Genomic DNA, 20,079 nt, shown 5'->3' on the forward strand with positions numbered 1-20,079 from the left:
GGTCTGAAGAATATGAAGAGAAAGGCAAAAAGTTTGAAGATAACCCTGCAGAAAGGCCCATTTCCAAGAACTATCATATCAGGGTATGGTGTCTGTGATGCTGGTGCCAAGCTTAGTGGCCATCAGCGCCATGCTCAAGGGAGTGGTCAATCCTGGGTGGTGGTCGAGAGGTGCAGTTGGCATTGAGGAGTGATCCGCCGAAGGGCTTTCAACTAGCAACTACCTAAATATCTTTAGGCCTGAGGAAGCTACAGTGGGATTCATTGAGCTACCAAAAAGTTTGTCCGCAGCCCCTTGCAGTTAATATAATTTGTCAACTGTGGCTATCCACTGAGGTAGGTGGTCGAACAGAAGCCCAGCAGGAGTTTACTCGTGGAGCAGCTCAGTGGCCTGGGAGTACCAGGGGACGACATGCACCTCTGACAGTGTGAGTGACAGTACATCGGGAGATGTGTGTGGATTGTTTGTGTGTGATGTTTTTTGTGACTTATCAGAAATCCACGACCTTGATGTGGGTGTCCGTAACTGACATCTAGCTGGTATAGTCCTGACATGGTTTGAAACCTGCACACAGAGTTTTTGAGAGGAAAATATTTTCCGAATGCAACAAGTATGTCAGAAGACTGCACTGACTGCTCCGGAGCCACGCTAGAAGGCACAGAAAGAAACTGACGTCCACAAGTGGGGTAGCCCATATATATGGTCATCGATGCCACAGCTTAGGTGGGACGGAGTAGACAGAGCTGCACAATTCCACTGGCGTAACAAAGGCCCCGGCAGACCCTGCGGTGGGGGGCGGTGCCCGAGTTCCAGAGAGAACCCCCCTCAACGCACATAAATCCAGAGGCAGCCCCCTCCATGTACTTTGCACAGGGGCCCCCCTCAAGTTTCGTGTCATTGCTTCACAATGCCACCGGCCGACAAGCAAGGCAACTGCTGTAAAGTTTCCGGATTCAGTCTGGCGCATGGGGAACACAAGGTGACAAATCTGCGGTTAGAAGTCTTTATCAGAAATAATTGTATTTATATCACTACATTTGTGATTTGTACAGAGACCTACATTAACCCTTAACCTAACCCACTAGTACTCACTTCTTCAACCCTGATTCTAAACTGCCCATTTACACTACGTTATCCTACCATTTGTTGTGGGCTACCCCCAAACCATCTGCTGTACCCTTTTCCCCCACACCTCCTCCTTACATCATCACCGTTTATTACTCGTACAAAATCCATTAACCCTATTTCTTATTCCAATCCTAACCATATCCTCCCTTACATCATTTTTTAATCTAACCCTTACTCAATTCCTAAAGTTGACATAAACCTAACCCAGTATATCACCCCAATCCCAACTCTTATCCAATTCCAGTCTAACCAGTGCAGTTTACCATGTATTATACCTTAAACAATCTTTCTTGAACCCTAAATCTAATCCCTGAATGTAAACTAAATGCAGCCCCACACTCTTCCCCATCCCTCACCCCAACTCTAACGCATGTGTTTTTCATTCAGTTTTGTCAATGGGTTTTTAAGACATTTTCTTTCTTTACTATTTTGTTATTTCTCTATCTTTTTAGTTTTTGTTTTCCTAGAATAAGAGGCAGATGAAGCACCATCTATCACAAAAAGAATAACCAGCTGGATGTCCAGAAATAAGCTTTTAATTTCTTAGGCAAATTAGAAAAAACATACTTTTGTTAGAATTTTGGTCAAATTGTTATTTTACAGTTTTATGTATATATAGTACATTTGTTAAGACACAATATGGACTAAGACTTGATACCTTCTTCCTTTCCCTCCTTCTAGATGCGTCTCTAGAGGGCAGGGCCATGACCGACTCCTCCTCCCCCCTCAGTGTGCGGCTTTTGCAGAATTAACACTAGTGTAACCCAACTAAAAAGAAAGCTTTTTTGGGCACAAACTACACAAATGCACAGCTTGAATACATAGAAGAGCTTTTGTGACGCATAAGAGGTATTCCTGGCAGCACAGTAATCTTGTTAACAATACTATATTGTTTTGCATTATCAGTGCAGTTAACAGTGTCACAATTGTTAGTTCATGCAAAAGGAGGGCCTACACACATGATATTGCAGTACTGAAATTGATTAACTTCATACTCTTGCAAATCAGTTACTGTTAACCCCATCCTAACACAACCCCACTCAAGTATGCCTTACCTCTTACACTCAGTCACTCCCCTCCACCATTCCCATCCCCATAGATGGGGTTTAAGGATACTCTGTACTTCCAGGAGATGAGAAAACAGAGTGGGTGTGGCTGTAACTTTTCCAAGGTTCATCTAAAGGGTGACTAAAGCCACAAAGTTGTTGCCACATCCCAAACTGGAGTTATTCTGATAAAGAGTGTGGTTCAATTCAAGATGGTTACAGGACTAGGGGTGGGGACAAGGGTTGCAGCCAGGACTGGTTTGTGAAATAGCAACGTGGGAGTTGCAGGGTTTCAAGTTTGGAAAAAAGACAACTCCATGGGCCTTAGAAAGATGAAGGAGTGATGTTTGTCCAATGTGTTTCGTTATTCACTTGCTATTCCAGCTGCCATGAGTGCTGCTGTTAGTGCCTCTGATCATCAAATGGATGAGGGTGCAGTGTGGGGTCCTGGACCTCATTTCAGTCTCAGGAGATCATATCCCTATTAACGGAGTGATTAATTTAATGGCAACATGTTGTCAGAGCAGCCTTATACATGCTAGGGTTTTTATTTAATGCTGAATTAAATGTTTGAGCCTATAAAAAAATTAAATTAAGATTGGTTGGTAATTCCAAATGTTTAAAACGTTAAAAACTGTGAATGGCTGACCTTCCCTATCACTTCCACGCAACTTCTACTGACCGTCATCACCTCCAGCGGCGCTTGAGGCATCCTTATACATATTTATGCTATCCTACTGGTGTAACACTGAAGAGAATAGGACACCACCCCCATAAAAGAACAGAAGCTTCACAAGGGTACCTGGGCAAAAACACAAAGGACCAATGGCAAAGTCATCCAGAACAAAGGGGCAGCTTTGAACTTAGAGCAAACAAAAGACCAGGGTGACCTCTGCAGCATGTTGGTTGAATACCGTAGAGGGAGTTTCCCTTCTTCAGAACAGATGAAGAGTCCAAGGGTTTGTCAGTATCGCGTTTGTGCAAGCGTGTCAATAAAAGGCAAGCAGAAAATGGAGCTAACATGATCCCCCATAGCTGTCCTTTTGTGATAAGGCAAGAGCAGGACATCCGAGCCTGTGAGAGTGATATGGAGGGAGGCGTGGAGAGTTGGGGAAGAAATGGGCAAGCCCTTTCAAAGACAAAGCGGTGAAGGCCTTTTAGCCCCAAACTAAGATAGTGCTCTGAGTGATGTACAGTCTTCCCTTCATATCATCATCTGTTGCCTTGTAGGCTAAAGAGAGAGTTCATCTAAGACAGTGATGTCTCAATTGTGCAAATACATTCAACAAAGAGAAATACTTTCTTTTTCTGACAAACAGATTTTCCCAGAAATTCTCATCACCGGAACAAGTTTGACAAAAGGCAGATACTTCTGTTATCACCGAACAATCTCAGTTTATGCTTCTTGTGCTTCACAGTTTAGGTTCCTCCATGATCAAGAATTTTAAAAAGCCCTTTCTGCGTGCAGCCTGGTGAAGGCAATACAGTTTGGGTATCTAGTTTGTGCTCTTGGCAGACACTTTATGGTTTATTTTCCTTGTGCTTGGATCAGCACAGGGAATCTTTAGAAGTATGGGTTGGATATGGTCCAGGGCCATCTCTAGTGCTGCTCACTGTACTCAGATTCATCCTGGAACAGAGGGAACACCAGTTATTGCAGTTCATACAGTTATGTTCTTGGCTACAAAGTTACAGTCCATCAGAAGTGTTGCAGACCCTGGTTGTAAGCTACCTAACCAAATGGATGTTTATCTCTTGAAATCAGCCAATGGAATCAACCAATTGAGGTTGAAATGATTCTTACTTATACATGAAAATGTTTCTGTCATTGGCTTAATTCTTCACAATAAGAACATTTAGCTATCTGGTGTTTCTCATGTGCAGAAGTTGGTAGATTGTTTGAACTGAAACACCAAATATCCCAGAATTGATAGTTGCTAAATCTGTGAATTATTCGCAAAGCAGTCCTCAAGTATTTATAACAGACAGGGTGCAATATTTCTTGAATCTGCAAAAGCAAAGTGTTGTCTGTAGATTGGTCCCCCCTGTAAGACTGAGCATATACCCCGTCCAAGAAATGGTCTGTAGAATGGTCTTCCCGCTAATTCTTTGAACATGTACTCCCATCCAAGATGTGGTCTGTAGAATGGTTTCTCTTCTTATGGGGCGAGGATGTACCCATCTATGTTGTGATCTGTGACACTATTGCATGGTCTGCAGAATGATGTCCCTTCTTGTGGGGTAAGGATGACCCAACACAGACTACTTGGTGAGTGGTGTTCAACAGTGAAGAGCAGTCTACAGACTGTTTGTTCAGTCTTCTGACGGACTGAGGGTGATCCCACCCAGACCAACCTCAGCATTCTGTACCCTGACCAAAGCTGCTTCAGTACAACATACAAACACAATCTAGCTAAAGAGCTAAGGCCTCACACAAACTGAACTTCAAATAGCACCACAGCAGGGTGTATGATATGCAGTATACTGTGTGTAAACAAAACTCATGATTTGACTTTTTCTGGAGGAAGAAAAAAAAAAAAGAATAAAAATAATTCTTTGTTCATTTCCGGATGATGTTTGACAGCTTGTCCAAGGACCCTAAATCACAGTGACTCCTCCACCTTTATGAGACAATAGTCTGATCAGTCAAGGCTGCATCTACTCTTGACAGTGACCACTCCAATCACAGTGCCAGCGTAATATCAGGACGAGAGCCCAGCCACAGTGCTATCTTAAGAAAGCAATGGTTGTCACAGTAAGATTTCAATGAGACAATCACTACCTCAGTCACAGTGACATCATCATCAGGAGACAATGGTCACAACAGCCCCAGTGAGATCAACAAAGCGTGACAATGACTTCCCCTGATGACTAAACATTAGGTAACAATAACAACCCAACTGGATAGCAATGGTACGCACACAACTTCATCAGGCAGTGAACGTGGTGCTGCCCAAGAACAGAGGATTACAAGAACAATCACAAGTTTACGTGTACCGTGAGGGAGGAGCCTCAGAGGCAGATTGTATACATTATTGTCACATAAAATATTCCCTTTTAAGACCTCCTCTGCCCTCTATATTCACATAAAAAGGCATGTCTTGGTATCTCTGGCTGTTGACTGCACAAGACAGTGCAACAATTGTTTGCACAATCACGGACTCTCTCCGATGTCTCGTGACCTCTCACAGGAAGTTGGTCTTGAGTTGTATGCTGGGGGAACTCTTCCCAGGAGCTTGAGGCTGTCTTGGAGCTGCTTTGGAACGCAAGCTTTCCTGGTTTCCTTTCACTGCTGCCTCTAGTCGAGCTTTCATGGTTGGGGAAGAGGCCATCAAGCTCTTGAAGACTGAGGAATATTGAGGTCCAATTTGCATCAGGTTATGGAGAGCAAACTCGTGCAGGCTCCGGGCTGGGTGTAAAGCAGATCCTAGTGTGTTCTCATCCAGGAGGAAGGAGATGAGGACTGGAAGCAGCAAGGTCACTAACTGAGAACCTGTGAAAATATAAAAGCAGGAAAACTTAGATTTTACAGTGACCTCCTGCATAGAGAAAGAACAACTGAGCAATGGCAGGTAAGACAATAACAGAGCTGAAACAAGGAAAACAAATAATGAAAATCAAAGATTTACACCGAAAAAAAAAAAAAATGTGCTCCTACGAGGAAATAAGAACAGTTGAGTGAATACAGAACAGTTAGCCATGGATCTTCTCCATCAACTGCCTGGACAGGCTCATAAGTGTGGGTCTTGTGTTTCAAACTCAATATCCTGATCTGACTCACTGTGTGGCAAGTGCTGCCATATAGGTGAAAGCTGTGCTGCTTATGTTGGTGGAGGAATGGGTTTTGTTGGTGGCTGAGAAAAAAGGCGGTTGTCGTTCTCCCTACATTTTTTTGGTATAGGCAACTGTAATGCTATCTATATTCAACCATCGGCTCCATCTTGAACACTGACTCCATTTTGTGCTTAGCTTAGCTTCAAATACAGTCACATTAGTAGTGCAGGTATTTTTCTGCGCACAGCTTGTTAACGTGTTTTCGCTCTTTCTCACCAAGGACGGGAACATAACATGGATAAGTAGAGGTAAGGACGTACCAGGCTGAGAATGTTAATGGTAGAGCAGGGTATGGCTCAGTCTTGGAAGTACACCTTGGGATCTGGCCAGTCTCTAGCGTATTCTTTCAACAGTGACCTGGTAGGGCCAGCATTTGAACAACTTACTCAACGGGAGGGGGGTTTCTAGAACCTTCCTTTTATGTTTGTTTAAAGTATATAAGGTGGGGAAGCCTGACAAACTGGGAGAGGAAGGAACTCTTCTGGGAAGGGACACCTTGCCCTGAAAATAAATCACGTTGAGGTCGGTCACCCTCTTGTTTCGGTTGTCCAGGGTTCCACAACCTGAAGCTGGCAGACAAAGGGATGAAGTAGGTGTCAAGCCCCATGGTGCTGCATTTTTATTTCTTATTTTTAGCTTTGCGGTGTGTATGCATAAATATGTAGTCACATTCATTGTTGAAGTATTACATTTTCTTGGTTTCTGTGATCATCATTATTCTACTGCTGAGATTATTTTCAGAATTGCACATGTGTTGCTGCATTTGGAATAAAAGCTCACGCTATTTTTTTTCATTTACGAAATCTGGGAAGTGCCTTAATAAATTCAATACTCAGACAAAGAGTGCTGCATTCTTTGCAGTCCTTCCATTTCGTGTCCTCTCAGTCTGAAGCAGAGCAGAACAGGAACATGTGCAGCTTCCCAGAACTACTTAGTTCAAATGATCATTTCCTCTTTTTCAGAGGGGTTGGCTCTGCCTCTCATTACAGATGGCAATCCAAAATCTTCCCAGATTGAGGATGAATGTAGATCTTCCTCCAAATTACATCAGGCTCTTCTGGCAGCTCGATTATCAGGCTGTATTGGAAGGCCTCAAAATTAGGGCCTGATTCAGAACTTGGCAGATGGGTCACTCCGCCACAACAGTGCCATAATGGGATTTTGATGGATGGGATATCTGCACCGTTGCGTTGTGACAGAGTAACCCATCTGCCGATTTCTAAATCAGGCCCTAGTCTCAGAGCATACTTCGGCGTTAACTTCGGTGCTGAAGTCAGTGATGGTGTAGAGTGTAAGGGTTAAAAAGGCTTGGTCTGGCTTTGAGGCTGGCACCATTAGGTGTACGTAGCAGAGACTGGCTGTTGCTGCCAAGTAGGCTTGGTTACAGGGGTGCAAGACATTTGCGAGGCCTCTTTTAAACAGTCTTAGGACACAAAGGAAGTCCTGCTCTCTACCTCGTGAGACCAGTGCTTGCCCTGGCTTTGAGACTCTTGCCAAGGTCAAACCCCAGAAGTTGATCCTTGAATAGGGTCTTAGGTATTTGGTGTCTTTAGAGCAGTCTGTGTCCGGAGTGCAGGTTTCACTGGGGCCCTTGAATACTGTTTCTCTACATCATCAGAGCGCTCTGAGAAGGGGATTTCTGCACTCTGATCTGGTTAACCTCCTGAGATACCAAATAGACCTTTCCCTTCCGAGTAGTTTTGCTGGATGTCTTTGGGTTGGAAGACCACCAATGGCCCTATAGAATCCTGGTGAACAAGCTACAGAGATTCATTAACATTATTTCTGGTAGAAACTAACTAGACACAAATTATTGACCTTCTGAATATTCCCCAGGCCTCAATTAGATTGGGAAACTTTTCAGCAGTGCCTCTGAATGCCGGCAATTAACCATGAGCAGTTCTGCACTGATGCTGTTCCACTCCAGAAACAATGTGTGGAGCCTATATAGGCACCACTTCCGTGCTCTGACATCAACTGCTTTCTAAGGGACTGTGCTCCAGACACAGAGGCCCAAAAGCAAAATGGTGAAACCTGTGTGCAGATTTTTAGGCTTGGTGTCTTACTGATGGACTGAGTTCCACCTCAATGTGGAGGATGGGAAGGTCGGTGAGGAATCTGCATCTAGAAAGAATGTTTACCAGAAAGAGTTACGGAAGGTAGTAACTTGTTATTCTGATAGAGGCTTCTAGCACTATATTCCTTCCCTTTTGAACAGATACCTTGCAGTACCCTTTCCAAAGTGGTGCATTGATGGACTCAAACCAGAAAGTCCTCCAGGGCAGAGCAGGCAAAACGCCCCTCAGCAAAACTGACTGCTCTGACAGTGTTTTGTGAACATATTGAGGGACTCTCGCATAGCCACCTGGCAAATGCCAGAGACAAGGATTCCATGTGCCAACACAGTGGTAGCAGCATTGCCCTGGTAGAATGAGCATGCAGTCCTTCTGGAGGCTGCTTTTTAGTCAATGCGTAGTAGATCTTAATGCACATCCTTGCCTTTTTCGTTCCAGAAAACCCCACAAAGAGCTGATCGTCCACCCAGTGTTCTTTGGTATGAGCTATGTAAAAGCTCAGCACTCTCTTGGGGTTCAAGAGATGGAGTCTTTCCTTCTCCTTTGAAGGGGGAGGTGCTGCACAAAACACAGCAAAGTGTTGTTCTGACCGACATTGGATGCCGTCTCAACTAAGTAACAAAGACACCTGAATCAGCAAAACCAGGTTGATGGTGGTGTACGTCTGGTTGACACAGAGATCCTGAAGTTAACACACATGCCTCACCTAGGTTATGGCGATGAGGAACACTGTCTCGGGGTTGAAAAGGCACAAGGAGGAGCGCTGAAGCGGCTCGAAGAGGGTGCACATTAGAAACGTAAGGGCCAAGAAAAGGTGCCACTTTGGTATGACAAAGGGAGAAGGAGAAAACAAATGTTTCATCATCACAAAAAAGCTGAAAGGTTCCCTTTTGACTAAGCCCATAGCAACCACAATCAATCAATCAATCATTTGTATAGTGCGCTACTCTCCCGCTAGGGCTCAAGGCGCTGAAAGAAAGGAGGAGGAGGGGGGGGGGGGGGGGAGTGCTACTGCTCGAACAGCCAGGTCTTGAGGTGTTTCCTGAAGGTCAGCAGGTCCTGGGTCTGTTGTAGGTAGATGGGGAGGGAGTTCCAGGTCTTGGCGGCGAGGTAGGAGAAGGATCTGCTGCCGGCTGTAGTTCGGTGGATGCGAAGGACAGTGGCGAGATCGAGGTTGGCAGCGCGGAGTTGACTGTTGGGAGTGTGGAAGGTGAGTCGCTCGTTGAGGTAGGCAGGGCCTGCGTTGTGGAGTGCTTTGTGAGCGTGGATGAGGAGTTTAAAGGTGATCCTCTTGTTGGCGGGGAGCCAGTATAGGTCTCTTAGGTGGGCTGAGATGTGGTTGCGGCATGGGATGTCAAGGATGAGGCGTGCAGAGGCGTTCTGTATACGTTGTAGTCTTTTCTGGAGCTTGGCCGTGGTTCCTGCGTAGAGAGCGTTGCCGTAGTCCAGTCTGCTGCTGACGAGGGCATGGGTGACCGTCCTTGTTTCGGTGGGGATCCATCTGAAGATCTTGTGGAGCATGCGGAGGGTGTTTAAGCAGGAAGATGAGACAGGGTTGACTTGCTGGGTCATGGTGAGCGCCCAATCTAGGTTGAAACCTAAGTTGCGTGCATGGTTGGTGGGCATTGGTGTGGTTCCTAGGGTTGCTGGCCACCAGGAGTCGTCCCATGCAGAGCGGTTGGAGCAGAGGATGAGGATCTCCGTCTTGGCTGAGTTCAGTTTTAGGCGGCTCCTCTCCATCCAGTTGGCGATGGCCTTTATTACGTCGTGGAGGTTGGTTTTGGCAGTGGTGGGGTCCTTGGGGAGTGAGAGGATCAGCTGGGTGTCGTCAGCGTAGGAGACGGTGTTGAGGTTGTGCGATCGAATGACGTTGGCGAGTGGTGCCATGTAGATAGTAACAAGGGTTGTGCTGAGAGAGGATCCTTGGGGAATGCCGCAGATGGTCTTGGTGGCTTCAGAAAGGAAGGGAGGGAGGCGGACTCTCTGGGTTCTGGCGGAGAGGAAGGATGTGATCCAGTCCAGGGCTTTGTGGTGGATCCCTGCGTCGTGGAGGCGTGTGCTGAGGGTGTGGTGACAGACAGTGTGGAAGGCAGCCGAGAGAGGATGAGGGCAGCAGTCTCGCCTTTGTCGTGCATGGTCCCTATGTCATCGGTTGCAGCAATGAGGGCGGTCTTGGTGCTGTGGTTCCTACGGAAACCAAATTGAGAGGTGTCCAGTGTGTTGTCTTCCAGGAAGCGGATCAGTTGCCCGTTGACGATCTTCTCAATGACCTTCGCCAGGAAGGGGAGGAGGGAGATGGGTCGGTAGTTCTTGAGATCTCTGGGGCCCGCTTTAGGTTTCTTTAGCACAGATAAAACAAGTAACAAAACATCTGCTTACTTTGCCTATAGAGGGTCTATCTGTCAAATTCTGCACCAGGCCACAAATCTGTCCTAACAACAGGTAACCACAGTTTTTGTGGATGGTTGCCTGGCTGCCAAGATGACATCAACCACCTCTGGAGGAAGGGCGAAGATGTTCAGCTGTCTCTGTTTAATCTTCAAGCATAAAGGTGGAGATTGCAAAGGCCTGGGTGCATAACCCTGCCCTGCTGCTGTCACATCAGATCCACCTGGAGGGGGCAGCCTTATCGGAAGACAGATGCTAAAGCCCAGGAATTCTGGATACCATACTCTGCGTGCCCAATATAGGGCCACTATGATGACATGGCCAGTCCAGATTGGTGGAAAGGCATGCAGGAGTCCAGAGCTCCACTCAAGGAAAAACACCTCTCCAAGAGAAAGATGCTATAGAAACTCCAGCGTGCATTAGACCTGACATTGTGCATTAGCAGCAGTGGTGAACATATATACAGCCAAAGTTCTCCCTATTCACAGAGAAGACTTTGCACCACCTGAAGAGGCTGGCCCTCTAGGTAGTGTGCAAAGCTAGGCACACTGTGCAGGGGGTCCAGGCAACCATACATTGGTTTACAGAAATGAAAACTAGACCACTTCATAACCTAATCTTTATGGTAGCTTGGACGAGCAGTTAGGCTAATTTTGGAGAGGTGCAAAGCATTTGTTGTACTTACAGTATCAATAAATGTGACCACACACAAAAGAATACCTCGAGACCAATTTAGACATCTTTCAGCTTTCTATAAAAAGTTAAGACCAAGATCATCAAAATTGGACAAATACTTTTGAAGTTATTACATTTTGAATTTTTGGGTGTAATTATGCACCATAGGAATCAATGGAGAAAATATTAGAAAATGCTTATCAAATCAGGCAGTGCGTTTACCAAGGTCTCCTTTTGCTGGTATGGGGCCATAAGTGGGCACTATGGACCAGCTGGAGAAGTTGTTGGAGCTGGTGCCAGGCCACTGAAGTGGTGGGGGGGGGGGGGGGGGGGGGGGGGGGGGGGGGGGAGGGAGACGGTGTTGAGAAGGAATGCACAAGTAGACGTAAAAGTAAGTCTGTTGAGGCCGCAAAGGGTGGGAGACCCTTAGGGCACAGCTGGGTCTTCAGTGCGGGGCACAGGGCGGCTGTGCACAAAGGTGACCAGAGGCACTATGGTGGGAGGCGCCAGTGGCTTCTGAAGTCCCTTGACTGGGGCTTGCTCCTGGTCCGTTTATACTCCGGAATGGACTGTCCTTCTTGGGGTCTGACGTGAGGTGACCAGTATTTAGGGCTAATGCACAGTTTGGCCACTAGAGGGTGCAGTGCCAGCAAACTTGGCAAACTTGCAGGGTTTGTCCTCTAGGTCCTTTGGAGTTTGGTCTGGCAGCGGAGTCCGGTTCCTTGGTCAGCAGCTGGTCAGTGAAGTGGCCTTCACTGGGTCTTTGGTTCCTTGTTGCAGTAAAGTGATGCCTTCATTCTGGAGGGAGATCTTTGGAGATTTTTGAAGTGTGGTGTTCCTCTAGGGGTTAGTAGAGTCTGTCCAATGTCTAAGCAACTGCAGAGCGTCGACTGTCGAGTCCTGGGTGCAGCAGGCAGGGTTTGGCACCATTTCTTGATATAGCATGACTTCAGTTCTCGAGCCTTGGGTCTTCTTTGCTGCTGCTCTTCTTTTGTCTATGGAATCTGATTTCTTGGTCTAAGGATGCCCACTAAACACTGTATTTAGTGTGCGTTTAGGAGAGTATCTAGTAGTGACCAAAGGGTCATCTACCTTAGGATGGCTACATTCACTAAGTGACCACTTCCTGTGGGCAGAGGTCACTTCCCTACACCCGATTGGCTATTTTCCTTCCATGTAAGATGGAGGAAAATGAAATGGAGGTCACCTCACACGCAGCAACTTAGGGGTGGTGCAAGCTGGGGATGACCACTCCTCCTATACGGTGTGTGGTTCCCCCCCCGTTGCTCCTGCCAGAAGCAGGGGTTTGCAATGGGGGCGGCCAGCAGCAGGCTTGGGGGTTGAGTTTGAAGGGCAGTAAGCCTCCACTCAGGGAGGACTTTGGGCCAGATGTATTGATTTCCAATAGCGATTACCAAATTGCGATTTTTTGGAATGTATGAAACTCCAGGAGTTTCATATAGCGATTCACAAGGGCTCGCAAATGGACCTACTTCATTAATATTTATGAGGTAGGTCGCAATTTGCGACCCATTGCGAATGACTACAATCACAGGGATGGTGGCCTGCTGGGCTCCACAGACCACCATGTCTGTGATTGCTTTTAAATATATATATATATATATATTTTTTTTTTTTTAATGCAGCCCGTTTTCCTTAAAGGAAAACGGGATGCATTTAAAAAAGAAAAATGAAAACTTCTCTTTTCATTTTTTAAGAGTAGGCAGTGGTCCGTGGGACCAATGCCTGCTCTTAAAAATGTTTTTGCATGAATTCGCAAAGGGAAAGAGGTCCCTTGGGGACCCATTTCCCTTTGGGAATCGGTTAGCACCAATTTAAAATTGGTGCTATCTGCGATTGTTTTGCAACCGCATTCAGGGTCACAAAACAATCATACATATCTCTGCGATTCCGTATTAGGAAGGGATGCCCTTGACACGCCCCTTCCTAATACCGAATCGGTATGTAGTCGCAAATTGGACTTGATACATACCAAAATGCATTTATGCAATCGCAAACGGCCCAAATGTTTGATACATCTGGTCCTTTGTTCTGGGACACAGAGAGCAGGGTCTCTCACCGAGGGTTCCAGAATCTTGGCTGGTGGTGGAAGGCTGGTTGCAACTGGTCAGCAACCATGCCAGGGTAGTTAGCTTTCGCAGGGGGCACCTCTAAGGTGACACCTGGGTACATTTTGTAATAAATCCAATACTGGCACCAGTTTGGATTTACCATTCTGAGTTGTTTGATAACAAACAACCCAGGGTTCAGATCAGCCATCATGTAGCTGTTAAACTCGTACTGATCACTGTCCAGCACATGTATTAAAATGGCTGCCCTGTTCACTTACTATGTGCCAGGATTGGCCATGACACAGTAGGGGCGTATTGTTCATGCATCTATGCCCACACATACAATACAGTGCACCCTGCCTTAGGGCTGGAGGGCCTGCCAGAGGGGTGACTTACCCATAGTGCATGCAGTGTGTAGGGGACAGGGCACACAGGCTGTGTGCCACACTGAGTATGTTTTTTTAGGATAGCATCAGAACACTCGGCCTGCAATGGCAGTGCTCAGTGGTTCTGGATGCATGACCCTAGAGGGTGGCACAATCTGTGCTGCTGCCCTCAGGGGCCTACCCTCAGTAACCCAAGACCTGGGAACCTAAGTACTATTTGCTAGGGACTTACAGTGGCAGCTAAAGGTGTTGCCAATTGTATCAATACCTTTACAATTTTTAGGGAAAGAACACTGGCACTGGTGACCTGGTTAGCAGGATCCCAGTGCACTCCAGTCCAAGTTGCATTCAGAAACCAGGCAAAAAGTGGGAGGGGGTACTGCAAAAGGGTGATATTTTCCCACACCATCTCTGACTGAAATTGTCACTTGTGATCCTCTAGGTGCTGACAGCTGAGCTTGTCAACCCTGGCATTCAATAATCCTGTCAAGTAGTTCACCACTGTGGAAATTATTTGGTGGTCCAGTTATTTTCAGAGCTGTAAGGCCTCCAGTTACAGGGTATGTGACCCCAGCCTGTTTCTTACAGTACCATATGGAGGTGGTGTTCTCCTTGAGCACCTGCGCCAGTCTCCCCATGATGAAAGGAAAGAATGCTTTCAACACCAGGTGGATGTCCCTCATCTGCAGAAAGTGGAGCTGAGATGTTGTCGGAGTCTAGAGCCCTCTGCCCACCTCTCCCAGATGGCCACCCCTACTGTAAGAGGCTGGCCTGGCTTGTAGAGGGTACCAAGGGGTACTTACACTCTGTACCAGGTCCAGTTATCCCTTATTAGTGTAGAAGAGGTGTTTCTAGCAGCTTAGGCTGATAGAAGGTAGCTATAGCAGAGCAGCTTAGGCTGAAGTAGGAGACATGCAAAGCTCCTACTATACCACTGGTGTCATATGCACAATATCATAAGAAAACACAATACACAGATGTACTAAAATGAAAATGTCACTTACCCAGTGTACATCTGTTCGTGGCATCAGTCGCTGGAGATTCACATGTTCTGCATAGCTCGCCATCTGGTGTTGGGTCGGAGTGTTACAAGTTGTTTTTCTTCGAAGAAGTCTTTCGACTCACGGGGCCGAGTGACTCCTCCTTCTGTCTCCATTGCGCATGGGCGTCGACTCCATCTTCGATTGTTTTCCCCGCAGAGGGTGAGGTAGGAGTTGTGTTGTAGTAATAGTGCCCATGCAATGGAGTGACTAAGTATGTACCTATTTAAGGTTAAAATAATATATATACAAATGTACAAAGTTGAAGCTAACTTCCGAACTGCTACAGGCTCCCGGGGAGGCGGGTGGGCACATGTGAATCTCCAGCGACTGATGCCACGAACAGATGTACACTGGGTAAGTGACATTTTTAGTTCGATGGCATCTGTCGCTGTAGATACACATGTTCTGCATAGACTAGTAAGCAGTTATCTCCCCAAAAGCGGTGGCTCAGCCTGTAGGAGTGGAAGTGGTTTGAAATAATGTTCTTAACACGGCTTGACCTACTGTGGCTTGCTGTGCGGATAGCACGTCTACACAGTAGTGCTTGGTGAACGTGTGTGGCTTAGACCATGTGGCTGCCTTACATATTTCTTGCATTGGGATGTTTCCTAGAAAGGCCATGGTAGCACCTTTTTTTCTGGTTGAGTGTGCCCTTGGCGTAATGGGCAGTTGTCGTTTTGCTTTAAGGTAGCAGATTTGGATGCATTTAACTATCCATCTGGCTATACCTTGTTTTGATATTGGGTTTCCTGCATGGGGTTTTTGGAATGCAATAAATAGTTGTTTAGTCTTTCTGATGTCTTTTGTCCTGTCAATGTAGTACATTAATGCTCTTTTGACATCTAATGTATGTAGTGCCCTCTCAGCTACGGAATCTGGCTGTGGGAAGAACACTGGTAGTTCCACTGTTTGATTTAGGTGGAACGGTGAAATAACCTTTGGTAAAAATTTAGGATTAGTCCTTAGGACGACTATTTTTGTGTAGTTGTATAAAAGGTTCTTGTATTGTAAACGCCTGAATTTCGCTTACTCTTCTTAGAGATGTAATGGCGACGAGAAATGCAACCTTCCAGGTTAGGAACTGTATTTCGCAAGAGTGCATGGGTTCAAAAGGTGGACCCATGAGTCTTGTTAAGACAACATTTAAGTTCCATGAAGGAACAGATGGTGTTCTTGGTGGTATAATTCTTTTAAGGCCTTCCATGAATGCTTTAATGACTGGTATCCTATATAGGGAAGTTGAATAGGTAGTCTGCAGGTATGCAGATATTGCTGCAAGGTGTATTTTAATGGAAGAGAAGGCTAGGTGAGATTTTTGTAAGTGAAGCAAGTAACCCACTACATCCTTTGGAGTAGCGTGTAAAGGTTGGATCTGATTATGATGGCAGTAGCAAACAAACCTCTTCCATTTACTTGCATAGCAGTGCCTAGTGGACGGCCTTCTGGCTTGCTTTATGACTTCCATACATTCTTGGGTAAGTTGTAAGTGTCCGAATTCTAGGATTTCAGGAGCCAGATTGCTAGATTCAGCAATGCTGGATCTGGATGTCTGATCTGTTGGTTGTGTTGTGTTAACAGATCCGGCCTGTTGGGCAATTTGATGTGGGGTACTACTGATAGGTCTAGCAGTGTTGTGTACCAGGGTTGCCTTGCCCAAGTTGGTGCTATTAAAATGAGTTTGAGTTTGTTTTGACTCAATTTGTTTACCAGATAAGGAAGGAGAGGGAGAGGAGGAAAAGCGTAGGCAAATATCCCTGACCAGTTCATCCATAGGGCATTGCCTTGGGACTGCTTGTGTGGGTATCTGGATGCGAAGTTTTGGCATTTTGCGTTCTCTTTTGTTGCAAACAAATCTATTTGAGGTGTTCCCCAGAGTCTGAAGTAAGTGTTTAGAATTTGGGGGTGAATTTCCCATTCGTGGACCTGTTGGTGATCTCGAGAGAGATTGTCTGCAAGTTGATTCTGGATCCCTGGAATAAACTGTGCTATTAGGCGAATGTGGTTGTGAATTGCCCATCGCCATATCTTTTGTGCCAGCAGGCTCAACTGCGTTGAGTGTGTCCCCCCTTGTTTGTTTAGATAATACATTGTTATGTTGTCTGTCTTGACAAGAATGTATTTGTGAGTTATAATTGGTTGGAAAGCCCTTAATGCTTGAAAAACTGCTAGCATTTCTAGGTGATTTATATGCAGTTTTGTTTGATGTACGTTCCATTGTCCTTGTATGCTGTGTTGATCGAGGTGTGCTCCCCACCCTGTCATGGAAGCATCTGTTATTACGTATTGTGGCACTGGGTCTTGGAAAGGCCGCCCTTTGTTTAAATTTATACTGTTCCACCATAGAAGCGAGAGGTAAGTTTGGCGGTCTATCAACACCAGATCTAGAAGATGACCCTGTGCTTGTGACCATTGTGATGCTAGGCACTGTTGCAAGGGCCTCATGTGCAGTCTTGCGTTTGGGACAATGGCTATGCATGAGGACATCATGCCTAGGAGTTGTAATATCATCTTTGCTTGTATTGTTTGTGTTGGATACATGCGTTGTATGATCTTGTTGAAATTCTGTATTCTTTGTGGGCTTGGAGTGGCTACTCCTTTTGTTGTGTCTATTATGGCTCCCAGGTATTGTTGTACTTTGCACGGCAAAATGTTGGATTTTGCAAAGTTGACGGTGAAGCCTAGCTTGTAGAGGGTTTGTATGATTTGAGGTGTGTGATGTAAGCACTTTGTTAGTGAATTGGTTTTGATTAGCCAGTCGTCTAGATACGGGAATACATGTATTTGCTGCCTTCTGATGTGTGCAGCCACTACTGCTAGACATTTTGTAAAGACTCTTGGTGCGGTTGTTAAACCAAAAGGCAATACTTTGAATTGGTAATGTATTCCTTTGAATACGAACCGTAGGTACTTTCTGTGCGATGGATGTATTGGTATATGGAAATACGCGTCTTTGAGGTCTAAGGTTGTCATGTAGTCCTGTCGTTTTAGCAATGGTAACACTTCTTGTAGCGTGACCATGTGAAAGTGGTCTGATTTGATGTAGGTGTTTAGTATTCTGAGGTCTAGGATTGGTCTCAGTGTTTTGTCCTTTTTTGGTATTAAGAAGTACAGGGAATAGACTCCTGTGTTTGTTTGTGCGTTTGGTACTAATTCGATTGCATTCTTTTGCAATAGTGCTTGAACTTCTATTTCCAGAAGTTCTAAATGTTGTTTTGATAATTTCTGTGCTTTTGGTGGTATGTTTGGAGGGAATTTTAGGAATTCTATGCAATAACCATGTTGGATAATTGCTAAGACCCAAGTGTCTGTAGTTATTTCCTCCCATGCTTTGTAATAATGACCTATTCTTCCCCCCACTGGTGTTGTGTGGAGGGGGTGAGTGACATCTGAGTCACTGCTTGGTTGTAGGGGTTTTGGGGCTTTGAAATTTTCCTCTATTCCTAGGGAATTGCCCTCCTCTGTATTGGCCCCGAAAACCTCCCCTGTACTGTCCCTGGTAGCTGGACGGTGTTGCTTGCGAGGTGCTGGCTTGTGTGGCCTGACCCCGAAACCCCCCTCTAAAGGGTGTCTTGCGGAAGGTGCTATAGGTTCCTCTGCTCTGCGGGGAGTAGAGTGCGCCCATGGCTTTAGCAGTGTCAGTGTCTTTTTTAAGTATTTCGATTGCCGTGTCCACTTCTGGTCCGAACAGTTGTTTTTCGTTGAATGGCATATTGAGCACTGCCTGCTGTATCTCTGGTTTGAACCCAGACGTTCTCAGCCATGCGTGCCTTCTAATGGTCACAGATGTATTAATTGTTCTTGCAGCTGTGTCTGCTGCGTCCATTGAGGAACGTATCTGGTTATTTGATATGTTCTGTCCTTCCTCAACCACCTGCTTTGCCCTCTTTTGTAGGTCTTTGGGTAGATGCTCGATGAGGTGTTGCATCTCATCCCAATGGGCTCTGTCAAAGCGCGCAAGTAGTGCTTGAGAGTTAGCGATGCGCCACTGGTTTGCAGCTTGTACTGCGACTCTTTTCCCAGCTGCATCGAACTTGCGGCTCTCTTTATCTGGGGGTGGTGCATCCCCAGATGTGTGGGAGTTGGCTCTTTTCTGAGCTGCTCCTACTACGACGGAATCTGGTGGCAGCTGTGTGGTGATGAAAACAGGGTCTGTAGGAGGTGCCTTATATTTCTTGTCCACCCTTGGCGTTATTGCCCTACTTTTGATCGGCTCCTTGAAGATTTCCTTTGCGTGCCGAAGCATACCAGGCAGCATAGGCAGGCTTTGGTAGGAGCTGTGGGTGGAGGAGAGGGTGTTGAATAAAAAGTCATCCTCGACTTGTTCTGAGTGGAGGTTTACGTTGTGGAATTGTGCTGCTCTAGCCACCACTTGAGAGTATGCTGTGCTGTCTTCTGGTGGTGAGGGCTTTGATGGATATGCCTCCGGACTGTTGTCCGACACTGGGGCGTCATATAAGTCCCAAGCGTCTTGATCCTGGTCACCTTGGCTCATGGTGGTGTGAGCCGGGGAATGTGACTGAGTTTGTGCTGGTGAGACGTTAATTACAGGTGGAGGAGAGGGTGGCGGAGTCACCTTTTTCACCATTTTTGTTTGTGGCGCCTGGTCTGTTTGAAACTCCAGTCTCCTCTTTCTCCTAATAGGGGGAAGGGTGCTTATTTTTCCTGTTCCCTGCTGTATGAAAATACGTTTTTGCGTGTGGTCCACTTCAGTGGATTGCAGCTCTTCCTCAAACCTATGCTTTCGCATCTGAGAGGACAGTGATTGCTCCTCTGTATAAGAGCCTGGACCTGGGTCGGTTACGGGTTGTTTTGGCACCGAAACCCTGTTTGTATCTTTTTTCGACTCCGAGGTGGCTTTTTTCTTTTTTGGAGTCGAAACCTCTCGGCGTCGATCCTCGTCGGTGCCGCTGTCTCGGCGTCGAGCCGTTTCCACACCGCTATGTCGGTGTCGTTGCTTGTCTCCAGCACTTTCTCGATCCCGAGAAGGCTGTGTGCCAGTGTCTCGACCGGAGTCGGACGATCTCGGCACTGTTTGGGACTTTTTCGGTGCCGATGGTCGGTCACCGAATTTATGGGTGGAGCCATGGCCTGGTGGCAGTGGCGTCCCCTGGGCCTTGTCACTTTTCTGATGTGTTGTTTTCGACGTCTTACTCACGGTTCTTTGATCGTCGAATTCTTCGGAGTCCGATTCGTGGATCGAAAAGGTTTCTTCTTCCTCGAACTCTCGGTGCGCTGTCGGCGTGGACGCCATCTGAAGTCTCCTGGCTCGACGGTCACGGAGAGTCTTTCGGGACCGGAACGCGCGACAGGCCTCGCAAGTCTCCTCACTGTGCTCAGGTGACAGGCACAGGTTACAGACCAAATGTTGGTCTGTATACGGGTATTTGTTGTGGCATTTGGGACAAAAACGGAACGGGGTCCGTTCCATCGGC

The 20,079-nt window shown here is 46.3% G+C and overlaps 1 protein-coding gene across 4 annotated transcripts in view; it reads right to left on the bottom strand.

Moving 5' to 3' along the window:
* Positions 1-1,648: 1,648 nt before the first annotated feature.
* The window catches only part of HEATR5A (HEAT repeat containing 5A), a 362,218-nt gene continuing 343,787 nt past the window's right edge, over positions 1,649-20,079 (bottom strand). For all 4 annotated transcript variants that reach the window (XM_069209087.1, XM_069209090.1, XM_069209089.1 and 1 more), the window contains exon 36: positions 1,649-5,667. In XM_069209087.1, the coding sequence (XP_069065188.1) occupies positions 5,360-5,667 (308 nt within the window). In that variant the 3' untranslated portion in view covers positions 1,649-5,359. The remainder of the gene's footprint in view (positions 5,668-20,079) is intronic.

The sequence above is a fragment of the Pleurodeles waltl genome, chromosome 9 (assembly GCF_031143425.1).
Source record: "Pleurodeles waltl isolate 20211129_DDA chromosome 9, aPleWal1.hap1.20221129, whole genome shotgun sequence".
NCBI lineage: Eukaryota > Metazoa > Chordata > Amphibia > Caudata > Salamandridae > Pleurodeles > Pleurodeles waltl.